The following is a 22,282-nucleotide window of genomic DNA, read 5'->3' as shown; positions in this document are numbered from 1 at the left end:
TTACCTCTCATTGATGTTGGCTGCTCCTTTTACGTCACTTGAATCCATAGTATTTGCATGTGTCATAATTCAGCTCCTCATACCAAAGTGCAGCTTTTTAGTCAAGACAGGATTTATCAGACAGCATTCATTCACCTCCAAATAAATGAATCTTGGACTCTTAAAGATTGTATTTTATTAAGTTGTGTTTTTGTGCTATTGCGCTACACTGGGAAACAATCATACAATTCACTGGTCAGAGAAAATCACGTAAACCCCTCTCCAGAAGGACACTTTGTAACATATCTTAAGCTTTACTGTCACATCCCCCACCAGTGGGACAGAAAGCAACATGGCAATATGAATGTTGGTCATGCAGGAGAGGGGGAGGCAGTGGAGAGCAAAGTGCTGGGGGCTACTTTGAACTGTGATTCATGGAATTTACAAATCTTTCAGGGTTTTACATTAATGTTTTCTGTCATTTAATACAAATCTTACTTTGCAGAGTTTACTGATATAGACAGGATTGAGATGAGTTAATTAACCAGCGGTTGTTCAGTTGCGTATTACACTGTATATAGGAAGTTGGTGGTATACAGTTACATAATATTTAATCTATGTTTACATTAATAAAGCAATGCTCACCTCTGCAGTGCTTAATAGAGACAAATCTATTGTTTCCTGCTTATCAACCTGTAATTATGGAACCGTGCTATCAACAACTATTCATTTTCTCTCTGGTCCACCCCCATGCTGCTGTTTTCTGCTTCCCTTTATTGACGGTCTCACTCACATTTTCATTTTTACCCATCCCCCTCACTTTTTCCTTTATCTTCATCTCTATTTCACTCCCTCTCTTTCTTGCTGTCTCAGTGTAATGTGATCCAGGACCGACGCTGGCAGCCCCAACTGTGGTACTGCAATCTCTGCTCTGCTCTGGTTGCTAGGCAGCCTGTCTGAGACAGGGCTCGGTGATGCACCTCCCTCTCCGTCTGCCTCCAAAAAAAAAAAAAAAAAAAAAAAAAAAGAAGAGGGGAGAGTGGCAGAGCTGGCCATCAGGCCATCAGCCAAAATTCAGATGATCTCTTCAAATTTCTCTGTTTTTAGAAATGGCTGCTTCACATCTGCAGTGCTGCAGGGCATATTGTGAGCCTGGGGGGCTTTAAGAGGGTACAGATTTGTTGCAAAACCACAAGCGATAACCTACAGGACAGTGTGGCAGAGCTCCACTGTGATGCTGCTCACCTTCTGATGTGTTTGTGATGGAAAATGCTGTGTGCAGATTTTGTGTCATCACGCCTAGAATGAAACCTACCATGTGTGGCTAACACAGTGGGCTGCTGGCAGGCTGCCCAGGTGTGGGATATCGGTAGGGGAGTAAGGTTACTAGGAAGAAGCTGCATGATCTGCTACTGTAGAGCCACTATGAGTCATGGCTCTGTTTGCTCCATGTGGTTGTGGAGGACGATCGCTTTGCTCAATAGAAATATTTTGAGGCCTCCTATGATATCTTCACTTTGTAGGCGTAACACTTGTTATGTTATATACGAGATTTGCATATAGATTGCCTACATTTGGCTAAAGATGCTTCTGTGATGGAAACTCTGCTCTGTGTCCTTGGTGAAGGGGGTTTGTCATTTACACCATTATGTTCAAAGGAGATGAGACATCAATGAAAGGTTACCATAATGAGGCTGACAGTTTGTGATTTAAACATTATCAACCTTTGACTTTTTTTTAATAAAATACACTCAGCCAATAGCTGCTCCTTAAACATGAGACCTGCTGGGACTAACAACCTCGTCTGTATCTGTGTGTCTGTGTGTGCGTGTCTGCAGAAGTACAGGTACCAGGATGAGGAGACGCCCCCCTTGGAGCACAGTCCAGCACATCTGGCTCCAGGGAAAAGTGCCGAGATGCTTCATATGAGTGACAAAAACCTTGCTGCCATGGAGGCCATACATGGCTACACACCACACACACATATCTCTCCTGTCAAGGTAGGACACACACTCATTTATGTATACTGTTGATCAATACGTAACACTGTTACAAAAGCACAATACCTGTCAGCACTTAGGAATGGGCCTGTTACTGTGTTAGAATAAACACACACTTCCTTCAAAGGTGAACATATTGTAACATGTTGCAGAGCGCATCACACTATTCCTCAGCCAGTAGGTCACAGTTATGTCTTTACCACAGTAATGTACATTCAGTGTGACATTAGTGACATAATTTTGACCTCAAATTCAAATAAATTGTGAGCCACTCTGCAGTCTAATTATATATTATATTATTATATTTCACATTTTTGCTGCAGATCAAAAACACTTCTAAAATTATACTAAATGTAGCTACTGTAGAAGTGGATAATTGTATTGATTGGATAAGTAAGGGTGATAATGTTTCAAATTAAAGCGAAATGAGACAAACTTACAATGCATTGCCAGTTTGCTATTAATACAAATGCTAGGTCTGAAAGTCCAATCATCAGACAGATTTATAGTGATGGTAATGTGGTTTCACTCATTCTAATTTGCTTCATTCATAGACATAACATCCTCTAAGCTTGTTAAATTTCTATTAAGAGTTTCATTTAGCTCACACACGAGTGGTTCATTACAACACATTATCATTATTATTATAACTTTGCACTTAAAGTGATGCATTGTCTGTTTTGAAATTCTAATTCTTCAACATAAATACTTTGATGGGAATATAATGTATTTATGAGGAAATCCGGCCCATGGCACCTTTACAACATGATCAACTTTACACCTGCATGAGCATGCATATTAGGCAATTTGATATCAGAGCTTAACACCATGAAAATCAAAGTGCAAGTGGACACAAGATGTTCTGATGTTCTGACAAGATGTATTGATTAAACTGATTACCTGAACCATTTCAGGATGTGGTCAGAGATCAGTTTATCCTAATAGATTATAATGTGTAACAGCAGTAACGATTGCAATTTACACACTGAAATAAAATCTCTCATTATTAGTTTTGTAGAGGAAAAATGATATCAACAAATAGCCTGATTGGCACATGTAGTTGCAGGTACAGAAGCAAATAGGGACTGATTGATGCACGTTGTATGTCTTTGTTTAGCAAGAAATGCCAATGATTCATTTTGTAATCCAATGAGATTAATAATCTTCAATTTACTTAAAGAAGACATAGACACTGGAGAGGTACACTTTTGAAGTGGAAAGAGTAGTCCAGAACTTTGTGGACGCTAATGTAAGATACAATCGCAGCAGCTCCCAGTACAGACACTGAGCTGCTTCTTTACAGTATAAAATTAAGACAAGTGTCTTACAAATGCAAAATCTAATGCAGAGAAACAAACCTATGAGAGCTCCATGACAAAGAAGGAGACACTGATGCAGACAACACAAGAACTACTGGTCACACAGTCAAAAGATACAGCTGACATCAGTAGGAATATGAGCGGAGTCACATTGCCTGGAGTGCATTAACGAATACATACTGTAGCTACAAATGCAAGCATGTGTAAGCTATAATGCGCACTTAATATCGATCCATCTCATATGCCCACACATGTTATTTAACATCCTCACTGGCTATTAAGACTTAAGAGTTCCTGTATTTATTTGCTTTGAAGGGGGAAGTGTTTCTCTATTTCCCACATGGGAGTACACCGAAGTCCCAGAGGAGCAAATATGTCAATTAAAATGCTCTGTTTTAATAAGCAGAGAGAAGAGGCTGAGTTATTGTGCTTTACACTGCTGTTAAAACATACAGTGCCTGTTCAGCATGAGCTGTGGTGGCCATGGAGATTTCTCCTTGCAGGTGCTGAAAGGGTGCTCAGTTTAGGAACATTGTCAAATTGAAAAGTATTGGAATTGGATACATTAGAAACAATTAATCATACAGTATGGCACAGTGTACACGACTAACTTTCATAGAGACAGATTGGTAAATCAAATCAGTGCATCACATGAGTAACACAGGTTAATGAAATCCAGGAGTATAGTAGAAAATGTGAGGAATGTCACATGTTTTACGTATTACAATCTGATTCTGTGTGTATGTCTCTGCGTTCACTGCTCTCTGTTCATTTGCATCTAAAAAGGGCCTGAACAAATTGCACCTTGAACAGAACAGAATGACTCGCTGACTACTGGGTTTTCATTTAATGGAGATTATTGCTTATTGAACAAACAACACAGAGAGCATATTTTGTAGCATATTTTAGGGGTGATGTACTGCAACAGTTAGGGAGATGAACTAAAAAATACATATTTTGGATTTTAATGTAAACATCATGATAACACCTTGATAAAATACTAAAAACATTATAAAAACATGAAATAGTTTGCTTTCATGAAGGGTAGACATGCTATCCTTTGCTGACCTTTCTTGCTGGTTTGATTAATTCCCTTTGTCCCAGCGGAGTTTGTCATCCAGCACATGCCAAGGGATCAGTAATTATTCACGGTTGATGGGTGCACCATTTATTATGGTGATGGGGAGGGAAACTTGTTCCTTTCCATAAAATCCACCATTATGAGGCCATTGAAATCTGTTTTAGAGACATTTTTAAATGTGATGTGTGCCCTCCAGTGTTTCAGATCCATTACATGACTCATTCAGTCATTTCCCTGAGGCTTGTGGTATCAGAAATTCTGAATTCCAGTATATCAGTGAGGTAACAGGCAACATACAGGAAATATCATTTTATGCCAAGTAATAATTACATTGTAAGTAAGAAGGTTAGTATGTGTAATAAGTCTCCAGATACATTTCATTTAAAATGGTAAGGCTGGTGATATCTATATTTTTCATCTTGACAAATCCCATGAAAAGACCAAAGCCAACAATGAATGTATCGTATCCTACTAGTAAGTATTGCCTAAGCAGCCAAAGTCTGATTCCTCTGTGCCACAGACCTCCATTATTGTCCAGAAACTATTAAAAACACATCAATGAGCTACACCATTGCACCGGGTGATATGTCAAGTCCATTTTATTTATATAGCCCAATATCATAAATCACAAATTTGTCTCAAAGGGCTTTACAATCTGTAGAGCATACGACATACTCTATTCAGATAAGGAAAAACTCCCAATTTTATGTCACTGTCAATTCCACATAAACTGTCCTACTGCCATAAATACTCACTAGCGGAACAATGTGTATTATTCTGCAACTGAAAATTGTCCCCAACAAATGCACTATTTGCTCCTGTTTGAGTAACATTTGCTAAAACCTACAGTGTTTTAAGAACTGACTTTGTATTTGTGACCTGTTTCAAAAGATTTGCATCTTCAGTAGGAAAAAATGGGCTTGTGGCAGAAACAGGGCGGGGAATTTGGAAAATATAGAACATTAACATTGTTGGTTTTGGTCTTTTCATGGGATTTGTTGTCTGGGAAAATATCTTAAACTGGTTATTTAATTTAAACAGGATATGATATTTACATATTTACTTGCAGCGTTGATAATAAAAGCGTGGGGAGTCTGCACTTCCGCATCAAAACTTGTTAGTAAGAGGCAAACACGTCAAGAGCCTTCATTAGGCATCAAAGTAGAAGACTTCTCAATATGCACAGGATGCAAGTTCCCCCACAGGATGTTAATGTCACGTCTTTGCACAGCCAAATCATTTTACTGGCTGTACTACACGTCTGTGTTGTACTTAAGATTCTTGACCGTCACTGACCGTTTCATTGAATTCAGGGGACAGTGCATTTTGCTGGATAGGTGCCTTTGTACAAGCAATCTGTAATAAAGGAAGGAGTGGAATTAAACTTTTTTACTGCTCATCATCAGTCAGTGGTGTTTGTATAACATGACTTTGTACCCTTAATTAGCACCGTATTATTCATGTGGTTTTTCTAGTGTGCTTCCCTTGGGCCTAGGAGCTTTCTCAGGTCTTGATGTTGTCTTACCCACCTATCAGCAATAACATTAAAAATAAATTCAAAAGAATTCATATAAAAGAATTACATATCACCATATTTAGAACTGAAACCACTGCGTTGTGTGGGCTGAGAGTGTTTCATGTGTCATGTAATATGCAGTGTCCTGTCCTGTACTTGATGTAGGCTAGGTTTTCTGACACCATGCGCCTGAAAATAATCAGTCCTTTGCACAGTTATTTTGATAATTAGTCAGACTAAATACAAAGAATTTGCTCCAATAATATCCACATTCTATTTGATTGACTTAAAATCTTTGTGTGTCGGGGGGGGCTTTGACAACATAATCTTCTATATTTTATGTATATTTTATCTTCTATTCGCAACATCCCTGTTTTGATTCCAGTTGGGGACCTTTGTTACATGTCATATTTTTCTGTTTGGCAAGCACACTATGTAGTTAACCTGAGTGCTAGCATCTAAAGCACTACATTCATTCACAAACCGATTAATGTGACACAAGGAAACACCAAATGCAAACTAAGCTTGAACATCTTTGACAGTGACAGATCTATCTATAAGAATCTAGTATGGTTGGTTTCTTGCTGCCTTGCTGTTTTTATACCACAAAAGCACTTCTGTCTGGTGCTCAGTATGTTCGTACATAATACTGAATCAAAACTTTAGAGTGAGATACAAAACTGTCTTATAAACAGGCAATACATGAAGTGGTGGGGGAAAGTAATTGAAATTAAAATTAGCAAATAAAAAAATAAAAAATAAAAATAGCAAGAATAACATGTTTTATTATAATGTTTTATTTTAATTTATTTTATATTTTACCCTATTCTAATATAAATTGAATTATCTGTTATTTTCTATGTGTGTAGCATGAAGGGACTACAAGTTCATTTCATTGCACTACCTTGTGTTGTAAAATGATAAATAAATGACTTTGTACCTTGTTATTAAGATACCTACACCGCAACAAAATTCCATCTTCAGGATATTTATTTTCCTATCACATGAAAGGGAGCATGTTGATGTTGTTCACAGTGTTTTGGGAACCAGGATTGGCCCTATTTCTATTTCTGGAATACTGCCATTATTTATGAAGTCTTGTGTTTCTCTTCAGGGAGAACTGAATGCACTGTGAAGTATGAAGGTCTGGGATCACTTAGTTCAAAGTGAATTGTTTACATCATTTTATGTCAGTGGTCTGCATCCTTGAATAGTTAAAATAAATATATATATATATATATATATACACATATACACACACACTACTGCTCAAAAGTTTGGGGTTGCCTGCCACAAAAGCTTGATTCGGTACAGTCAGATGGCTGAGAGGAACATTTTTGAATGGTCTTTCATGCTTTTAGGTTATAGAAAGTCCGCTTTACAAATAAATGTTATTTTGTATGAAGGGTTTGCAAAAAAAAAGGAATGTTTGGTACATGGAGAACAAAACGCTGTACAATGGTTCAACCACACTGACAAGTGAAAGGGCAGAAAGACACAAAGATACCTCTGAGCATCAGTTAAATAAGAATATAAGAAATCAGCAGGCATTGGTAAAAGAAATTGGAAGCTTAGTATTAAAATCTGTGCAGATTTAAATAGGAACAGGTTCCTGTTTCAGTGTCAAGTGCACAATAATGCCTCTAACAAGCTGGAATTAACAGGAGTGTAGCAAATCTATTCTTAAAACTTCATTATATCTATCTATTATTTCAATAGAAATAGTAGGTTGGTCTAGGGTTAGCACTGTTGGAATTGGATCACGGAATAGCAGCTCAACATATGGACTGACAAATCAGTTTAAACCTATTCAATCTAACCACTGAGGAGACTGCAGAGGGCCCAAAGAAAAACAGGTTCCCAAAATATTTAGAGCCCAGTTGCCCAATTGTTGTGGTTAAAAAATTATCTAGGGTCACTTACGCTTTTCTGGACTGGAAAACAAATTAAAAATCGAAGAGTATTTGGGGGAAAACAGTTACAACAGTATTCTCCCCTGTCATGCAACACTGTGGGGACATCGACTAAACGGAAGTTTTAATCATTTAATTATTCTAAAACTTTTTCAAATGTAAATAAGACATTTGGTGCATAATTATACTGTTTTTATCGAAGCTAAAATAGCCATTATTGAAGGAAAGAAGACAATCAATATAGCTCAACCCCAGGCTGATGGATGACTGTGGACAAACACTGTTGGAGCCATTTTGTTTTTTTGTTCAGCCTCGTGTCAGTGATCGTGATCATACTGTATATTCAGATATGGCATGAGGGATATATTAACATTTTATGCGTGATGAGTTATAATTACATAGTGTAACAGATTATTAAATCTGAGGATAATGATAATGAAGATTATGAGGGTTGTTTTTTGCTCTCTGTTGTTGATGAGGATTTTGAAAAAGAGTTGTTGACAATGATGATGATTCTGATAATGAGAGTAAGGTTGATGATGATGATGACGGTGGTGGCTGGTTTATCTGCACTTGTGTGTTTGCCCCTGCACTGGTATCGCCAGTGCAGGGGCAAACATTCCTCATACAGTGTCATGATGACCTCATGGGGGCTCAGTCTTGACATTTTTGGTTGGTTTTGTGACCCGGTTCATTAGTGTGTGATGTGTTGAGTAACTTCAGTGGATACCCTGGCCTGCATCACTCCCATTTTCCCATGTTTCACATTCACATCTCTTATTAGTTGTATGCTTCTCCTTCCCTTTTTCCACACTACACATTCCATGTCCTGCACCCCTCTCCCTGCTTGTATCTGGTTGCTGGCAGCAGAAAGTTGACTTGTAAGCACAAGGTTGCCTGTTTGAACCTATTCACCTGCAAGGAAAGTCTTGAGGGGGGCAGTGTGAATACATTTGTGCTAGTTAAATGCTCTAATCTTTGTTAATGCAATAACTACTGCTGATGTGCCATTGAGCAAGGCACTGAAGTCCAAAATGTCTCCAGTGGAGCCATTAATAGAAGGCCATGTCTATATTAGGAAAGAGAGGCGCACAGATAGTATCTGTAAACATCAGGATCAGCATGAATCCACCTCCCAGGTAGTCCTACTTGGATCAGCAAATATAGCTGTCCCAACATTCATACTTTAATGACGTGCTCTGCTGCAATATAAAACTTTTCCAGTGGGAGGAAGTGTCTCCTGACATGTGAAAATGCTGCACTGCTGCTATTTGTAAAATTCATAGGCACAGGGTGTATTGTTTAGAGTAGTAGCTACAGCTTCTGCTTTAACAGGCATAATGATCCCACTGTTCTTTATTGGTTAATTGATTTTTTTATCAGTCCATCAATAAACTGTCAATGACTAGTGGGGGAAAGAGGTGCTATATCATCAAGCATATGTTATTTTGTGTATTTTCTGTTCTATTATTGGCCATTTTTTTAATTTGTGGTTTACTATTTAACAGTCAGTGCATAATATGATCATATTAATAAATACGACTCGTTTGTTTAATTGTTCTGGTTAGACTATATATATTGTAAAAATACAAAAGAGCCAGTTTGTTTTCCCTTGGGTGTCCCCAATCTGTGTATACAGATTTTATGCAACACTGTACTTTTATGCAACACTGTACTATATGCTTTCTATATGGTACACTGCTGAAAGTTCCCTATGATTTTGTGCATATCATGTATTAAACATTGCAGTATAATTACATATAATATATAATCAGCTCTCATCATATTCAAAGCATATAGAAAAAAACTTATTATATATTTTATTAATACTAAACTTCAGTATTAACATTCATATTTGACAAACTTGGTCCTTGGTATCAGTTCTGGTAACCTGGTTTTGGTGGACCTCTGCTATGAACCCAGATGTGAATGTGTGTCATAGATTAACTTGTCAGCATCCCCTCTGATAGAGGAAAAAACTAACAAAAACAACAAAGTGGTACCCACTGTTCTTCCCCCTGTACCCATCTGCATGCCCTGCACAATTACCCTCTCCCTTCTGTTGTTTTGCAGCCTGTGTTGATGTCTACGGGACACACTCCAATGTACACCTCCGCTGTTTCTACACTGGTAAGAGCACAGCAATCCGTGACGCTCCGTCACCCTGAAAGTTACCAGTATCATCATCAGTCATCTTCATCAGTCTGATTTGTGTCCTCTTTTCCTTTCTTTGCTGAATTTGGTGTCACTCAAAGTTTGGCTGTCTGACTGCAGACAGACAGCTGCCCCGTTCAACGCCATTTTATCTGTACTGCCAGAGTATGAGGTCATCTGTTTTCTGATGATATCAGTCTGTTTATACTCATTGTCATTCAAATCCCCTTTGTCTGACAGATTTGTTCTTGTACTTGTACTCAATGACTATTCTTGTGCCTGACATCACATGACTGGAACTGAAAATGTTGTGCTTCCATCACAGTATAATGTTGAATTCCTGTGTTGTATTCATATTTCTATTTCCATGTTCTAACACAAAAAGTGATATTATCGCATTCCTGCACCTAAGCTGCTATGCAGTGAATGTATCAAAAAATATGCATTGTGGATCCTCAGTGTAAAGAAGTGTAAATGGTATTTTTCTAGAATCAGTTTCTTGGGCTGGATTTTGCACGCACACAAAATCCTATCCTGAAATATGTAAATCAGTGGAAAAGTACGCATGATGCTGTGAGACATGAGTAAAAATAATTGTAATGTGTGTCACTGTTAAAGCTTCAGTGCTATGTTGAAGGTGGCATATAGCATGAGGGTTTGATAGACAGATGTAATCTTTTTGCAGGACAGACTGAAACCTGTAGGTGTCAGTGTTAAACCGTGCAGAGTGACTTTCATAACCTTGAAAAGATGGCTATGCTTCTTTCTCAATAAAACAGTTTTATGATCAGACAGGTTGCAATAGCCTCACGCGCCATGAATTGCTCAAAACATTTTGTCTGTCTTGCAAGGCAAAAAAATATATAGAGAGAATGGCAAAGGAATTCATACAAAAAAACAACAAGCAACTTATCATGTATAAACTCTATAAATTGAATGGAAAATCTGAATGCAAAAGCTAGTTAGAAGTGTAATTGAATAGAATTATTTTTAAAAGGGAAAAGAAAGGCTCATTGGAAGGAGTGGACTATAAAATCTGGCTTTCAGTCTCTCCGTCTCTGTTGAACAAGTAGTTACTCTTGTAACTATACATCATTTCTTGTCTTTATCTGCTTGCGCTGACCTTGAACACACCCCTGTCTAATAGCGCCTGCTTATAATTAAACTGTTTAACATAAGGGGCATTCTGCACCCTTCAGCATGAAGTCATCAGTAAGAAAAATGTGTTTGCATACATTCCATCACATGTATACATAAGTACTTCATTCTGCATATGCATGCCTTCTATTTTCTACACTAGTTGAGTAAAGTATGTCCTGTCTCCAAGATGCATTGCAGTAACACCTATGTGTGTGGATGTCTTTGCAGCTGGTGTAGTGCTCGTGTGGTTGTCATTGATGTGTAGGTGGTGTCGTCAGGCTGTCTCTTTATTGCTTTAATGGTGTGGGGTTTGCCAGTACCACTCCAGGCCCCATTGATTTATGGGTAGGATTGTCTCTGGAAGCACTGCAATGGTTTGGCAAAGTAAGAGGAGGTCTTTGGGTTATGTACATGATTTAGCTAAGAAGTGCTTTCGCTTCAAATGACATCAATTATTTTTTTTTAAACTTAGGGCATAATGTAATTAGAAATGATTTTTTTTCCACACTGCACAGAACTTTTAATATTGATCTGTGCTCATATTAATTGATCCTTCTACCTCATCTACTCTATATGACTCTATAAGTCTGCTTTACCATGTCCTCCTTTTATTATGGGGCTACATAAATTGTTGTGACATCATGCGCTGGGGGCTATTCTTGCTGCTGCGAGTTCATGTTCTATCTGACAGCAAATAGTAGATCCAAATAAATGCTTTTATATATCACATCATATATATATCCCTACCTTTGCGGTAAATCCCATAGGCATCTAGTTATTGAGCTAAGCTGAATTCAGCATTCAAGATTCCTTCAAACTTCACATGTAGACATAAAAGAAGGCAGTGACTGAGTGTGTGTGACTTACCACAATTACCTCCAAAACCAATCAAATTCAAATTCAAAAGGGCTTTATTGACATAGGAAACAGGCGTTTATATTGCCAAAGCAAGTGTGAAATAAAACAACAATAACAAAAAACATTTACATAAACAGAAGAATTGTGATTTTGCTGTTATATATACAGATAAGTAAAAAATAGAAAAAAAATGTAGACTTGCAGTTAAAAAAATTCAAATACAAATAAGTAACTATATAAATACTTTTTTTTTTTAAATGAATGTAAATGTGTGTGTGTGTGTGTGTCTAGGTCACTCACTGTCCCTCAAAACCAATCTATGTCTTTAAAATTCCATTCATTCTCTATATTTTGGATGAGGTTCACTCACACGTTAGCGACCCCCGAGGCAGCGCTTTGACTTTATTCACTGACAGAGATCTGTCCCAAAAATATTCTAAAGGAAACTGGGGGGGGGGGGTTCTTCCTGGAAATGCATAAGGTACATTTATCTTAAAAGATTGGAGTTCTTGAGCTGAAAATATTACACAACACATTTGCCATTTATCCTTCACCTGACGAGCCGGGAGTGAGAACCAGCAGGCACAAAGTGCTTGCTGAAGACCCCCACCGCCCAGTTTATGTTACACTCTGTCTCTCCTAATGAAAAAGGATGCCTATCACTTTCTCTCCTCTCTAACTACCGAACTGTTCCTATACATAATACTTTTCACACAAATCCTCTTCAGACAAAACAGTCAACGCCTCTAATATGTGTTTGACACTTAGCAAAAAAAGGCAATCAGAGGCTTTTAATGTAAGGATTCAATAACTGTTTTCTGTAGTGTTTCCCCCAGAGCTCTCCATTATACCCTCCCCGGTCTGCCCTGCACTCTTGTCTGGTTGGTATTTGGTTTCTATCTTCATTTTCTCCGTCCTCTTTACTTTTCTTTAATAAATGTTTAAATATGTCCCTGCAGCTTCGGTGTAATTACAGTGCAGCAGAAGCTCAGGTCCTTTGGGAAGGAGAGGGGAGAGAGAAAGAGGGAAAAAAATATGTACGCATGCAAAAAGAGGAGGAGAGAGCTGTTCAGGCTGAATGGCGGAGTAAGACAGATAGAGAGGCTCTTAGATAGGTAGACCGAGGAATTTTATTTAACAAAATGAGAACGTCAGCTGACAGCTTGTCCTTCAGCATGTCCTTACATAAGTCTGTTCAGTGGGCATGCCTTTGTGTGTGTGTGTGTGTGTGTGTGTGTGTGTGTGTGTGTGTGTGTGTGTGTGTGTGTGTGTGTGTGTGTGTGTGTGTGTGTGCATATATATACACGCCTGTCGATCCATCTGTCTTTCAAAAAGAGAGCTCGAGCGAGCTGTGAAAAAACCTGTGTAAGTAGTGTGCCAACGTAAGGCTACATCCACCATTTCATAATTGATTTGAGAAAAAAATATATATATGTGATTACATACATGTAATTTCCCTTTCAAAACATCCTGCCCATTCTTTACTCTCACTGTCTTTCAAGTGTTTTGCTGTTCATGGTGCTGGATTCGTTGGCAGCAGAAGGGCCATAAGGTTTAAGCAGGACTGTCATGACAGTCCTCATAAAAGGTTTTAGATTAACATTGCTTCAAAACGTTTGATTTTGATGAGATGAGGAACATTTTACTGTGTTTAAATCAAAGTAAAAATGCTGTAATTTGCTTTTTGTTTTTAAGGCAAATTGCTGTAAAATATTTGCAAAGATTTCTTATGATCCTTACTAAACATGAAAGGTTCCATGTGGAGGATTTGGATTTGCAAGTATTTGCATTATTTGTGAACGATGTTTGTTTTGAAAAAATGTACACATTATTAACGACAACCTTGGAAAACTGAAAACAGAAAAACACAGATGACAAACTAAAATGATCTGATGTCAAGTTACAGTTTTCCACCCTCGCTGCCAGTACTGTTTAGGTTTCACTATTGGCTGACTGACTAGAACTGGGGCTTGCAGGCCATCAGCCCCCTCTCAGCTTCAAGTGCTCCCTAGGACAAGTCAGGCCAGTTTGAGCTGCTTGTCCTTCTAAGTTGAGCCAAAGTATAATTCCTCCCCCTCTCACATCACCAGCGTCGACATTATACAGAGAGACAGCTAAGTAATTGCCATCAAACTTTCCTGCTCGCTCCTCTTTCCCTGAGCAGCGGGGATGGGAGGGGTACAGTACAGTAGCAGCAGAAAATATGAACTGCATTCTCACTGAGCACAGACCAGTAGCAGGGAGGCACCGCTATCGCAGTCCACTGCCACAGATGGCGAAGGATGGAAGGATCTGTTTTGTAAATGCTCCTTTTTACTCTGGATGGGTGATTTCTGAAGACAGGACGACTGTCTCACAGATAATAATGAGCCCTATCAGCGATGAGTCATTTTTATAACTCGAGCCTTGGTTTGGAGAATGGTATTGGGTTTCCTCAAATGAAGTCTCCAGCTCAGCCGACTCAACCAGAGGAAGACACTTACTGGGCTATGCTCTTTCTGTGATTTTGGATTTAAAATTGTATAAATGGTGTATCCTGTGTCTAAAGCATGCTATGCTTTTGTATTATGTTTGATTTAAATTGATAGTAAAGCAAAGCTGAAAGGGCATGTGTTAAGTTAAAAGAGATATCTTTTAATTGAGGCAATCTGGACGCTCTGTGGTTTCTGATCAACTGTTATGGCAGGGCCTAGACCTAATGGCTCACTTTGCAATAATGCTTTTGTGGTATTGTTGAAAACAGAAACTTCTAGAGCGTGCTCTAACTATCCTAGCCACATACTTGGTGGGTGTGTATGTCATTTTGGGAGGTGAGCAGGAGTTGCTCCCAGTATCAACCACGGTTTATGTTTCGGGACTGAAGCAGAATGTTCATGTCCGTGTGGTACGCCAAAAAGATGGGCTGCCGGTTCCTCAAAAATGTTCGGAAAACCAAGAAACATCGACATCATAAGATGGTAGGCATGTTTTAAACATGTTTACTCTTTTTTACTATGACTGTACCTCAATATATTTGAGAAGTCTGTATGAAAATGCCATTGTGCTTGGCGGCTCAGAAGTGGTGCTTGAAGAGTGTGTTTGATTATGTTATTATTGTGGTACCAAGGCTTTGTTTTGTTTATCTGCACAGAAAGAAAAATCAGGCCAAGGCTATGGCTGCACTTAAGGCCCATGATAGATATTTTAATCATAGTGAGCCTGAGTAAACAAATCTGGTGATACTAATCAAATCCTGCTGTGTGTGTGTGTGTGTGTGTTGGGGTAATGTTTGGGAGTCCTCCTCTATTGGTGTGTAGCTGCAGTTTCTTTCATTTAATATTCCAACAAACATTGGGCTGTTAGGTGACCACCAACTCCACAACCCCATAACCCACACACACATATGCACGAATGCCACCACCTTTTCCTGCACTCCACAGATATATGTGGGATTTAATAAGGAGCCAATAAGTGAGAAATGTGCATAATGCGATGTCCAAATTAACCTATGTCACATTCTGCACTAAATCCCACACACACAAGCACAAAGGCGGGCAGCTAAATCACCAGCCATTGAAACTGACACACAAAAATCACAGCTGCACATTACAAAACACTTCACACAAGTCTTCTCATTTCCATTTCTTTAACAGCCTTGCTCAGCCTTAATCGGTCTGTGCCTCTTTGTACACTTTTCCTTTATCAAACACATACCAATTAATAGTTTCATATTGTTTATTTAAGTAGAGATCTTGCTTATTGACCGGATGGCTTTTATGTGTTAAAAGGCTTTCCAGCTGCTGCAAGGTGTGCAGGACATGTAGCGTTAAAGCCTCTCTAATGCAACCTTTGGTTTGTATCCAATGCCAGCTAACACGTGACATCATCCCCTCTGATGATATAGACGCATTCTTAACACACTTAATCGCAACAGGAAAGGCAAAGACAGCAGTTGGTGTTTTAAATATTCTTAGGCTTAACAGATGACATTTTTATTTGGCATTATTTTACCTCCTTTGACAGAAAATATCAGACTGAAAGTGACTAGTGGTGTGTGCACAGAATGGGTCATAAGCGTCAGACAAATGTGCACGTACAGTGTGCAGGTACACGTGCACTGAGCAGTAGAGATTGATCAGATTCCCTGACAGTTTTAACAGAGCCTGAATGGTTTCCAGTGCTAAACTGCCAATACAAAGACTATTTATTCAACTCTTAATGGAGAAAAGAAATTGATTCAAACATACTGCTTCACTCATTTGCTGCTCTGTTTCTTGCCTCAGCACAGTGCATGCTAGAATACTGATATATATTCTTATATTTAGGAAATGATTAAGTCATACAAAACACATTTGTATGACAGTAAAATTTGGGAATCAGTGTAACTAGAAAAATCCAAATGAATCTGTTGTTTTAATTGTCTTTGAAAATGCATATTCTGGCACTTAACTTGCTGCATATAAATCCATCAAGAGGTAAAAGGTCTGTGTGTAGATGGATGGTGGTGCTGCCTGTAGAGACATGGCACAGGACGGGTTAGCTGAATAGGTGGTGCTAAAATATAGGTGGGTAAGAGCAGCCAAACACTGTAAATCCTAACAACCCCGACGTTGAACAACTTGACAGAACAGAGAGAGGGCTCTGTCAGAATCCCTGCAGGGAAACTGCCTGCACTGGGCTTAGATTTCTGCTGGCTATACTCATTATTTCTGTCTCTAGATAAGGATGAATTTGACGTAATGTTCACCAGCACGGCCCGTTGGACACAGCTACATGGTGAAGCTCTACACAGGCACTGTTATAATCGAACAGTGTGCAGTTAAAGCCGAGCTCTGACATTCTGTGGAGGGCTGGGGGAGAGGTTTATGTCTTTTCCTCATGTGGAGTAGTATTTTCTCTTTATAATGGCCGCTATAATTAGTATCACTCAACTTGATTAATAATGAGAAGGCGCATTGGGATGGTGGTGTTGTTTAAGAACAGGTTTTGACATGTTGAAGCAGGAAAATAATAGAGGTGTTTGTTATTTAGCCTACCCTCATTTATATAAATGTGGTGGACAAGACAATGGAAACACCTGTCAGTATAATGCAATACAATCTGTCTCCAAAATGACCATACAGTTGAATCAACACCTCACAGTTTCAACAATAACTGAAGATTATAACCTTCGTGAAGGGAGGATTTACTGCACGACTGTCGCATTACTATAATAGACTATATTAGTTTTAGCTAGGTGTACCTAATAAACTGGCAACTGAGTGTATATAGACTCCAGCTCTGGAGTTTTCAAAGACAATACAAATCACTGTAATAATCTATGCAAAAACAGTGAGTGTTTCTTCTTTGAGTTCCCATGACAACCTAAATCTCTTAGAGAGAGAGTAATAGACTGAGTGAAAAAATAACTTCACATTGCATCATATAAAGATCACTGGGTAAAGAATGTGAATTTGTTTTTTGTTTTTTTAAAATGTGTTCAGTTTGGTTGTGTAGTTGTTTGTGTGTGTCAGCGCAGTCAGGTCTGTGAAGGTCAGCAGGCTGATTTTATGCTGCTTTTTGCTGTCCTGTAAGCACTTTAAATACACAGAGTCTTTCCCATGATAGTCAGCGTGGTACAGAAACAATGACAGCAATAAATACAGCAGTTTAGATGGAGAGTCAGACCGTGTTCTCCAAAGGGTACTGTACATAATGGTGTATTTACATCTTCCAACATCAGACACCTTGATGATGAGAGTGAATCCTGGAAAGAAGCATGAAAGATTGAGAATGCCATTGTAAGGAAATGGGATTAAAAGGAGAGGAATAAGAATAACGTGTAGAGGTTAACTGTCACACTTTAGATGAGCTGACAGAGAAAAGTCCCAGCAGGTAAACCCAAACCATATCAATGCCAAAAATCCTGTCCTCTCATTGACTTGCTGTCTCCTCCAGTATTTTCTGTATCACTTTGTTCCCGATGAGTAACTTGCTGAAATGTTGAGATTCAGTCTGGCTTTACACTTTGTATAAACCATAATGGATGCAGTATGGTTCTGGACAAAATTTTGACAAAGATAATTGACCATCAAGCGAGCTGACAAGCTTTAATGATAATTGGACTAACTACGCTGTTTGTCACTGCCTTGTTACCAAGTTACTTTTTCTTCATCATCCTCCGAGTGTGTTGGGAAATTTCCACCATGTCAGTGCTGCCGTACATGAATCATGAAAGGTTTGTTTTGAAACGACTGGTGGGCAGGAGGCAGATGTCCATGTCCACAGTAGTCACTAGATCACCATTTACAGTATCAGTAATACATGCTATGCTGTAATTCAACCAGTAGCTACACCAAGATCAACCAAAGACCAAGACTTTGGAAAAACCATGGGGGCTAGCATGAATGATATATGTGTCCATCATGGGTGGATAATAACAAATGGCTCTCCAGCAGCGCTCTCTATCCTTTAGCAGAGTGAAAACCATAGCTGAATTTTATTTATTTATTTTTACACTATGACATAAATAAACTAGCTAAGAATAATAATAGATTAATAGTATAAGAATACTTTTTTTTTTTAAGAATAAAAGCTAAAGCTGATATTTGTGTTGATTTCTTATTAGGGCTTGTGCTTGTTCGTAATAAATAAATGTGCAGTACTTTTACTGTAGAATTGTTAAGACGTTTTGATTGTAATGTCTGAAAGTATAACAAATAAATAAATAAATCTGATTCCCCTAAAAAAAATGTACTCAAATGTTTAGTTTAGTTTAGGGAAGGCTTAAAATGGCCATCAGTCTTGGCTGTGACTGTAGGTTTCAGGGATTTACTGAGAGCTCATCCAGGAGCTGCCTCATCTTTGAGTTTCTGCCATAATTTCTTAATGTTTCTTCTCTCTCTCCCTCCAGGGAAATACTCCTCCCGTGGTGGTGAACACTGACACACTTGATGGCTCCCCATATGTAAGGATTATGTTTAATCTTCTCTTTATTGTATTATTATGTTAGACTCAACCATATGACTAACTTAACTGCTTTCATATTCAGTCTGTATTATCAGTAATTCCATTCCTTTTCCAAGCATCCAGGTAGGTCTTTGCTCACTGTTTTAATCTGAATGATAACGGTAATTCATTTCACTCCTTTCTAATTTAAATTAGGTTTCTCTGTTGATATACATTTGACAGAACAGAAACATTACTTAATTCGATTCAAAGTTCCTTAATGATGCCATTTCTGAAAGCAGTGAGAACATATATTGTCATGAATTGTAAGGGATTAGAGAATGAGGCGTCTCAGAGAAAAGCCTCCAATCACAGACCAGTATTTTTGCACCACTACAGCACTAAGAAAACTTGTTTTCTAGGTCAGCACCAAAACAGTGAAGTCTGAAGTTCTTTAAATTCTCTCATCCTCTGGGACTTGCTTAATTGCGGAGGTAAAGTTGATGTGTAGCGGAGTTGTTCAGCCAGAAGGCGAATTAGACTGAAAGAATGGTGTTGTGGTGCCACACTGGTCCACACATACAGTATGTCAAAGAGGAGCAATACAATTTAGTGGCAATTTAGTGATGATGATGATGCTGTGTTCAGGAGCTGACGGGAAATCCCCCATCCAGGACTTCGGAGTCAGGTGATGAATAGCAACATATGATGACCCAGCTCAGAGAGTAAATGTGGAATCAACATTAGCTGACTTTAGGATTTAGACTCTTATTTTTGCTTATACTCAAATTGTACTAACAGTTAAACTTGTATAATTGTTTAAATAATTGTAAAAAAAAATCCTGAAAACCAAATTGTCTCTAAATAAACTAACACCCCTTTCTGACAGGTCAATGGGACAGAAGGGGAAATCGAGTATGAGGAGATCACACTGGAGAGGGTGACTATCTTTTAAACTTGATTTTAGACATATTTACAGTACATGTTTACTCCTCTGCAGTTCTACCATATTGATTATTGGTGGTCTGGCTTTAGTCAAACATGGAAACACAATAGTTCCCACTAGAGACTGGAGACACAGTCTCTAAAACCACAGCCCCTGAAGCGAATAATAGTGTGTGTTTGTTTGTATTTGCTACTGCAGGGTAACTCAGGCCTTGGCTTCAGTATAGCAGGAGGAACAGACAACCCCCATGTGGGCGACGACCCCAGCATCTTCATCACCAAAATCATACCTGGAGGAGCCGCGGCTCAGGATGGACGGTTGAGGTAAAACCACACACACTAAGCTACAATAAACACAAAGCCAACCTGCCTGCATGCATTCATGTTCCCACATTCCAGAAATATAAAATCCAACAACCAAAAGCCTGTGGGTAGACCAGGCTAGGCCGACTCCAAAATGCTGCTCTACTGTCCCCATTTGCCCTGCCCTCTCTCTCCACCTTCCTGCACATTTTCTTTTGAATTCTCTGATACAGACAACCAGTCACTTTTCTACCAGCAAACACACTTGGAGAAGAGAAACAGCCTAAGTAGAACCTCACCTCTTCATTTTAAGTCCAAAGTAATATATCACAGAATTACAGCCTATTGACTGTCCAGCCCGTTCAGCATCAAAGTTACATCAGAGAGCACCTGCCTGTTCAATTCAAGATCTGAATGTCCTCTACTACTTTAATAGGTCTTTCAACAATTGTATTTAATTTTACTGTTTGTATTTAGTCTAAAAATTTGTTAAGACTTATTTATTGTAGTGTTGCTGCTTTTGTTTTTGTGAGGTTCAAAAGAGTCTTGTGCAGTATTTATATTTTAAAAGAGGTCCTATTTTAAGCACATGATATGGAATGGTGAGGAAAAACATAAAAAATGTATTGTTTTGTTTTTCAAGTTAAGCGTCATTAAATAAAACTCCATGATCTCACTGTAAGTATTTAATCTTTAAAAAAGGAGAAAATCTAGAAGCTAACAGCAGCAGCAACATATTTTAGATGAAAATACTGTGTTCTTACCAAATAAACTGTGGCAAATGACACCTTAAATTAAAGCTCAGGAGGATCAAATTCTAAGAAGCCCATTGCAAGAATATGTAATAATATCATGTTTGTTTTCCCACTTTCATAAAAGGGCTGTAGTGCATAGTTTGCCTTTCTGAATAAAAAAACTGCACTTCATGAGCCGTTTTCCCGATTACACTGCAATAAATAAGCCATGTATAGAGGCATCCTCCTCGTCCTCCTCTTTACAGTAGACCTATAAACGTCCATCTGGAATGACTTCAGAGTTTAAAGCAGGCCTGGAGAGAACGCTTATATTTGCCTGAGTGCAGGGTTTTTTTTTCTTGGCCTTTACTTTCTGCTATGAGCAACAAATCTCAAATATCTTAAGGAAAATACTATGAACCTTACTGCTAGTATCACAAAAATGGAATTCCTTGAAAACCTTACAAAACCTGCAATTTGTGGGTGTAAAACGCATGTTGCTTTCAGATGGTTTGCAGTCTCTATTTGATGATTCAAATACAAAAACATTCTGTCAGGGTAATTCCTCCAAATTGTGTGACTCAATGGCCCCTATGATTTATTTGAAAAATCCTTGAAAACCAGAATAAAGAACAGATAGAGGTTTATAAAAGTGAGGTTAAATAGTGCTGATTTGGAACATTTTATACAGTAGGTTTTTTTTATAGCTTAAAAAAGGTTGTGTGTAAATCCCTACAAGCACATAGCTACAAGAACATAAAAAGGATGCTCTATGGTAGCAAAAAGAGTTGCACTAGAATTGCCATAATTAAAACATTTGTTACAGTATGATAATGCAAATGTGCTCTCTACATGCAAAAAAATTATAATACTGCCTCACAAACAATATTCAGCTCAGAAATCCTTTGAATGAAGATGTCAGCAGCCATTGGTTCCCTTTGGAGTTGGCTTTAGTGATGTATGTCAAGTTCAATCAGGAGAGACTTAATTGAAAGAGAGGCTTAACAGTAATTAAATTAATTTATTTGACATAGTGTGCACAATAGGAAAAGTTGAAGAAATATGTGAGGAGTCTTTGGCGATTAGACCCCATCGAAATGTTATCATTTTAAAGGGGTAGTTATGCCATAAGCTGTATAGGAAAATCACTGAAAATCTGGACAGATGTAATGTGGAACAGGACTTCTGGTGAGCTCAGTGGAAGGACCCATGGACGCTGGTCGTGATGAAGGAGGTGTATGGGGTCGAGGAGGGTTGCATCGACACTGAAATGACAGCTGACAGCAGCAGAGAAAGGAACTGTTTTTAAGTCTGACGGGATTTGAGATGATTGGCTCACAGAGGTCCTGACAAAATCTGATTGACTGATGGCATTCACTCTTTCAGCTGATTGAGTTCAAAGTGGGAAAATGAAGAGAGAGAGAATGTAAATAA

The 22,282-nt window shown here is 38.4% G+C and overlaps 1 protein-coding gene across 7 annotated transcripts in view; it reads left to right on the top strand.

Moving 5' to 3' along the window:
- LOC122888501 (disks large homolog 4) overlaps positions 1-22,282 on the top strand; it is a 70,696-nt gene that overhangs the window by 31,685 nt on the left and 16,729 nt on the right. For 5 of the 7 annotated variants that reach the window (XM_044223015.1, XM_044223016.1, XM_044223013.1 and 2 more), the window contains 5 exons: positions 1,818-1,979; positions 9,882-9,938; positions 18,832-18,885; positions 19,756-19,806; positions 20,011-20,135. In XM_044223015.1, coding sequence (XP_044078950.1) covers positions 1,818-1,979; positions 9,882-9,938; positions 18,832-18,885; positions 19,756-19,806; positions 20,011-20,135 — 449 coding nt within the window. The remainder of the gene's footprint in view (positions 1-1,817; positions 1,980-9,881; positions 9,939-18,831; positions 18,886-19,755; positions 19,807-20,010; positions 20,136-22,282) is intronic. The other 2 variants (XM_044223012.1, XM_044223014.1) reach the window with 1 other exon arrangement.

The sequence above is a fragment of the Siniperca chuatsi genome, linkage group LG14 (assembly GCF_020085105.1).
Source record: "Siniperca chuatsi isolate FFG_IHB_CAS linkage group LG14, ASM2008510v1, whole genome shotgun sequence".
In the NCBI taxonomy this organism is placed as follows: domain Eukaryota; kingdom Metazoa; phylum Chordata; class Actinopteri; order Centrarchiformes; family Sinipercidae; genus Siniperca; species Siniperca chuatsi.
The sequence above is the reverse complement of the archived record's forward strand: the minus strand, read 5'-3'. Positions and strand labels throughout refer to the sequence as shown.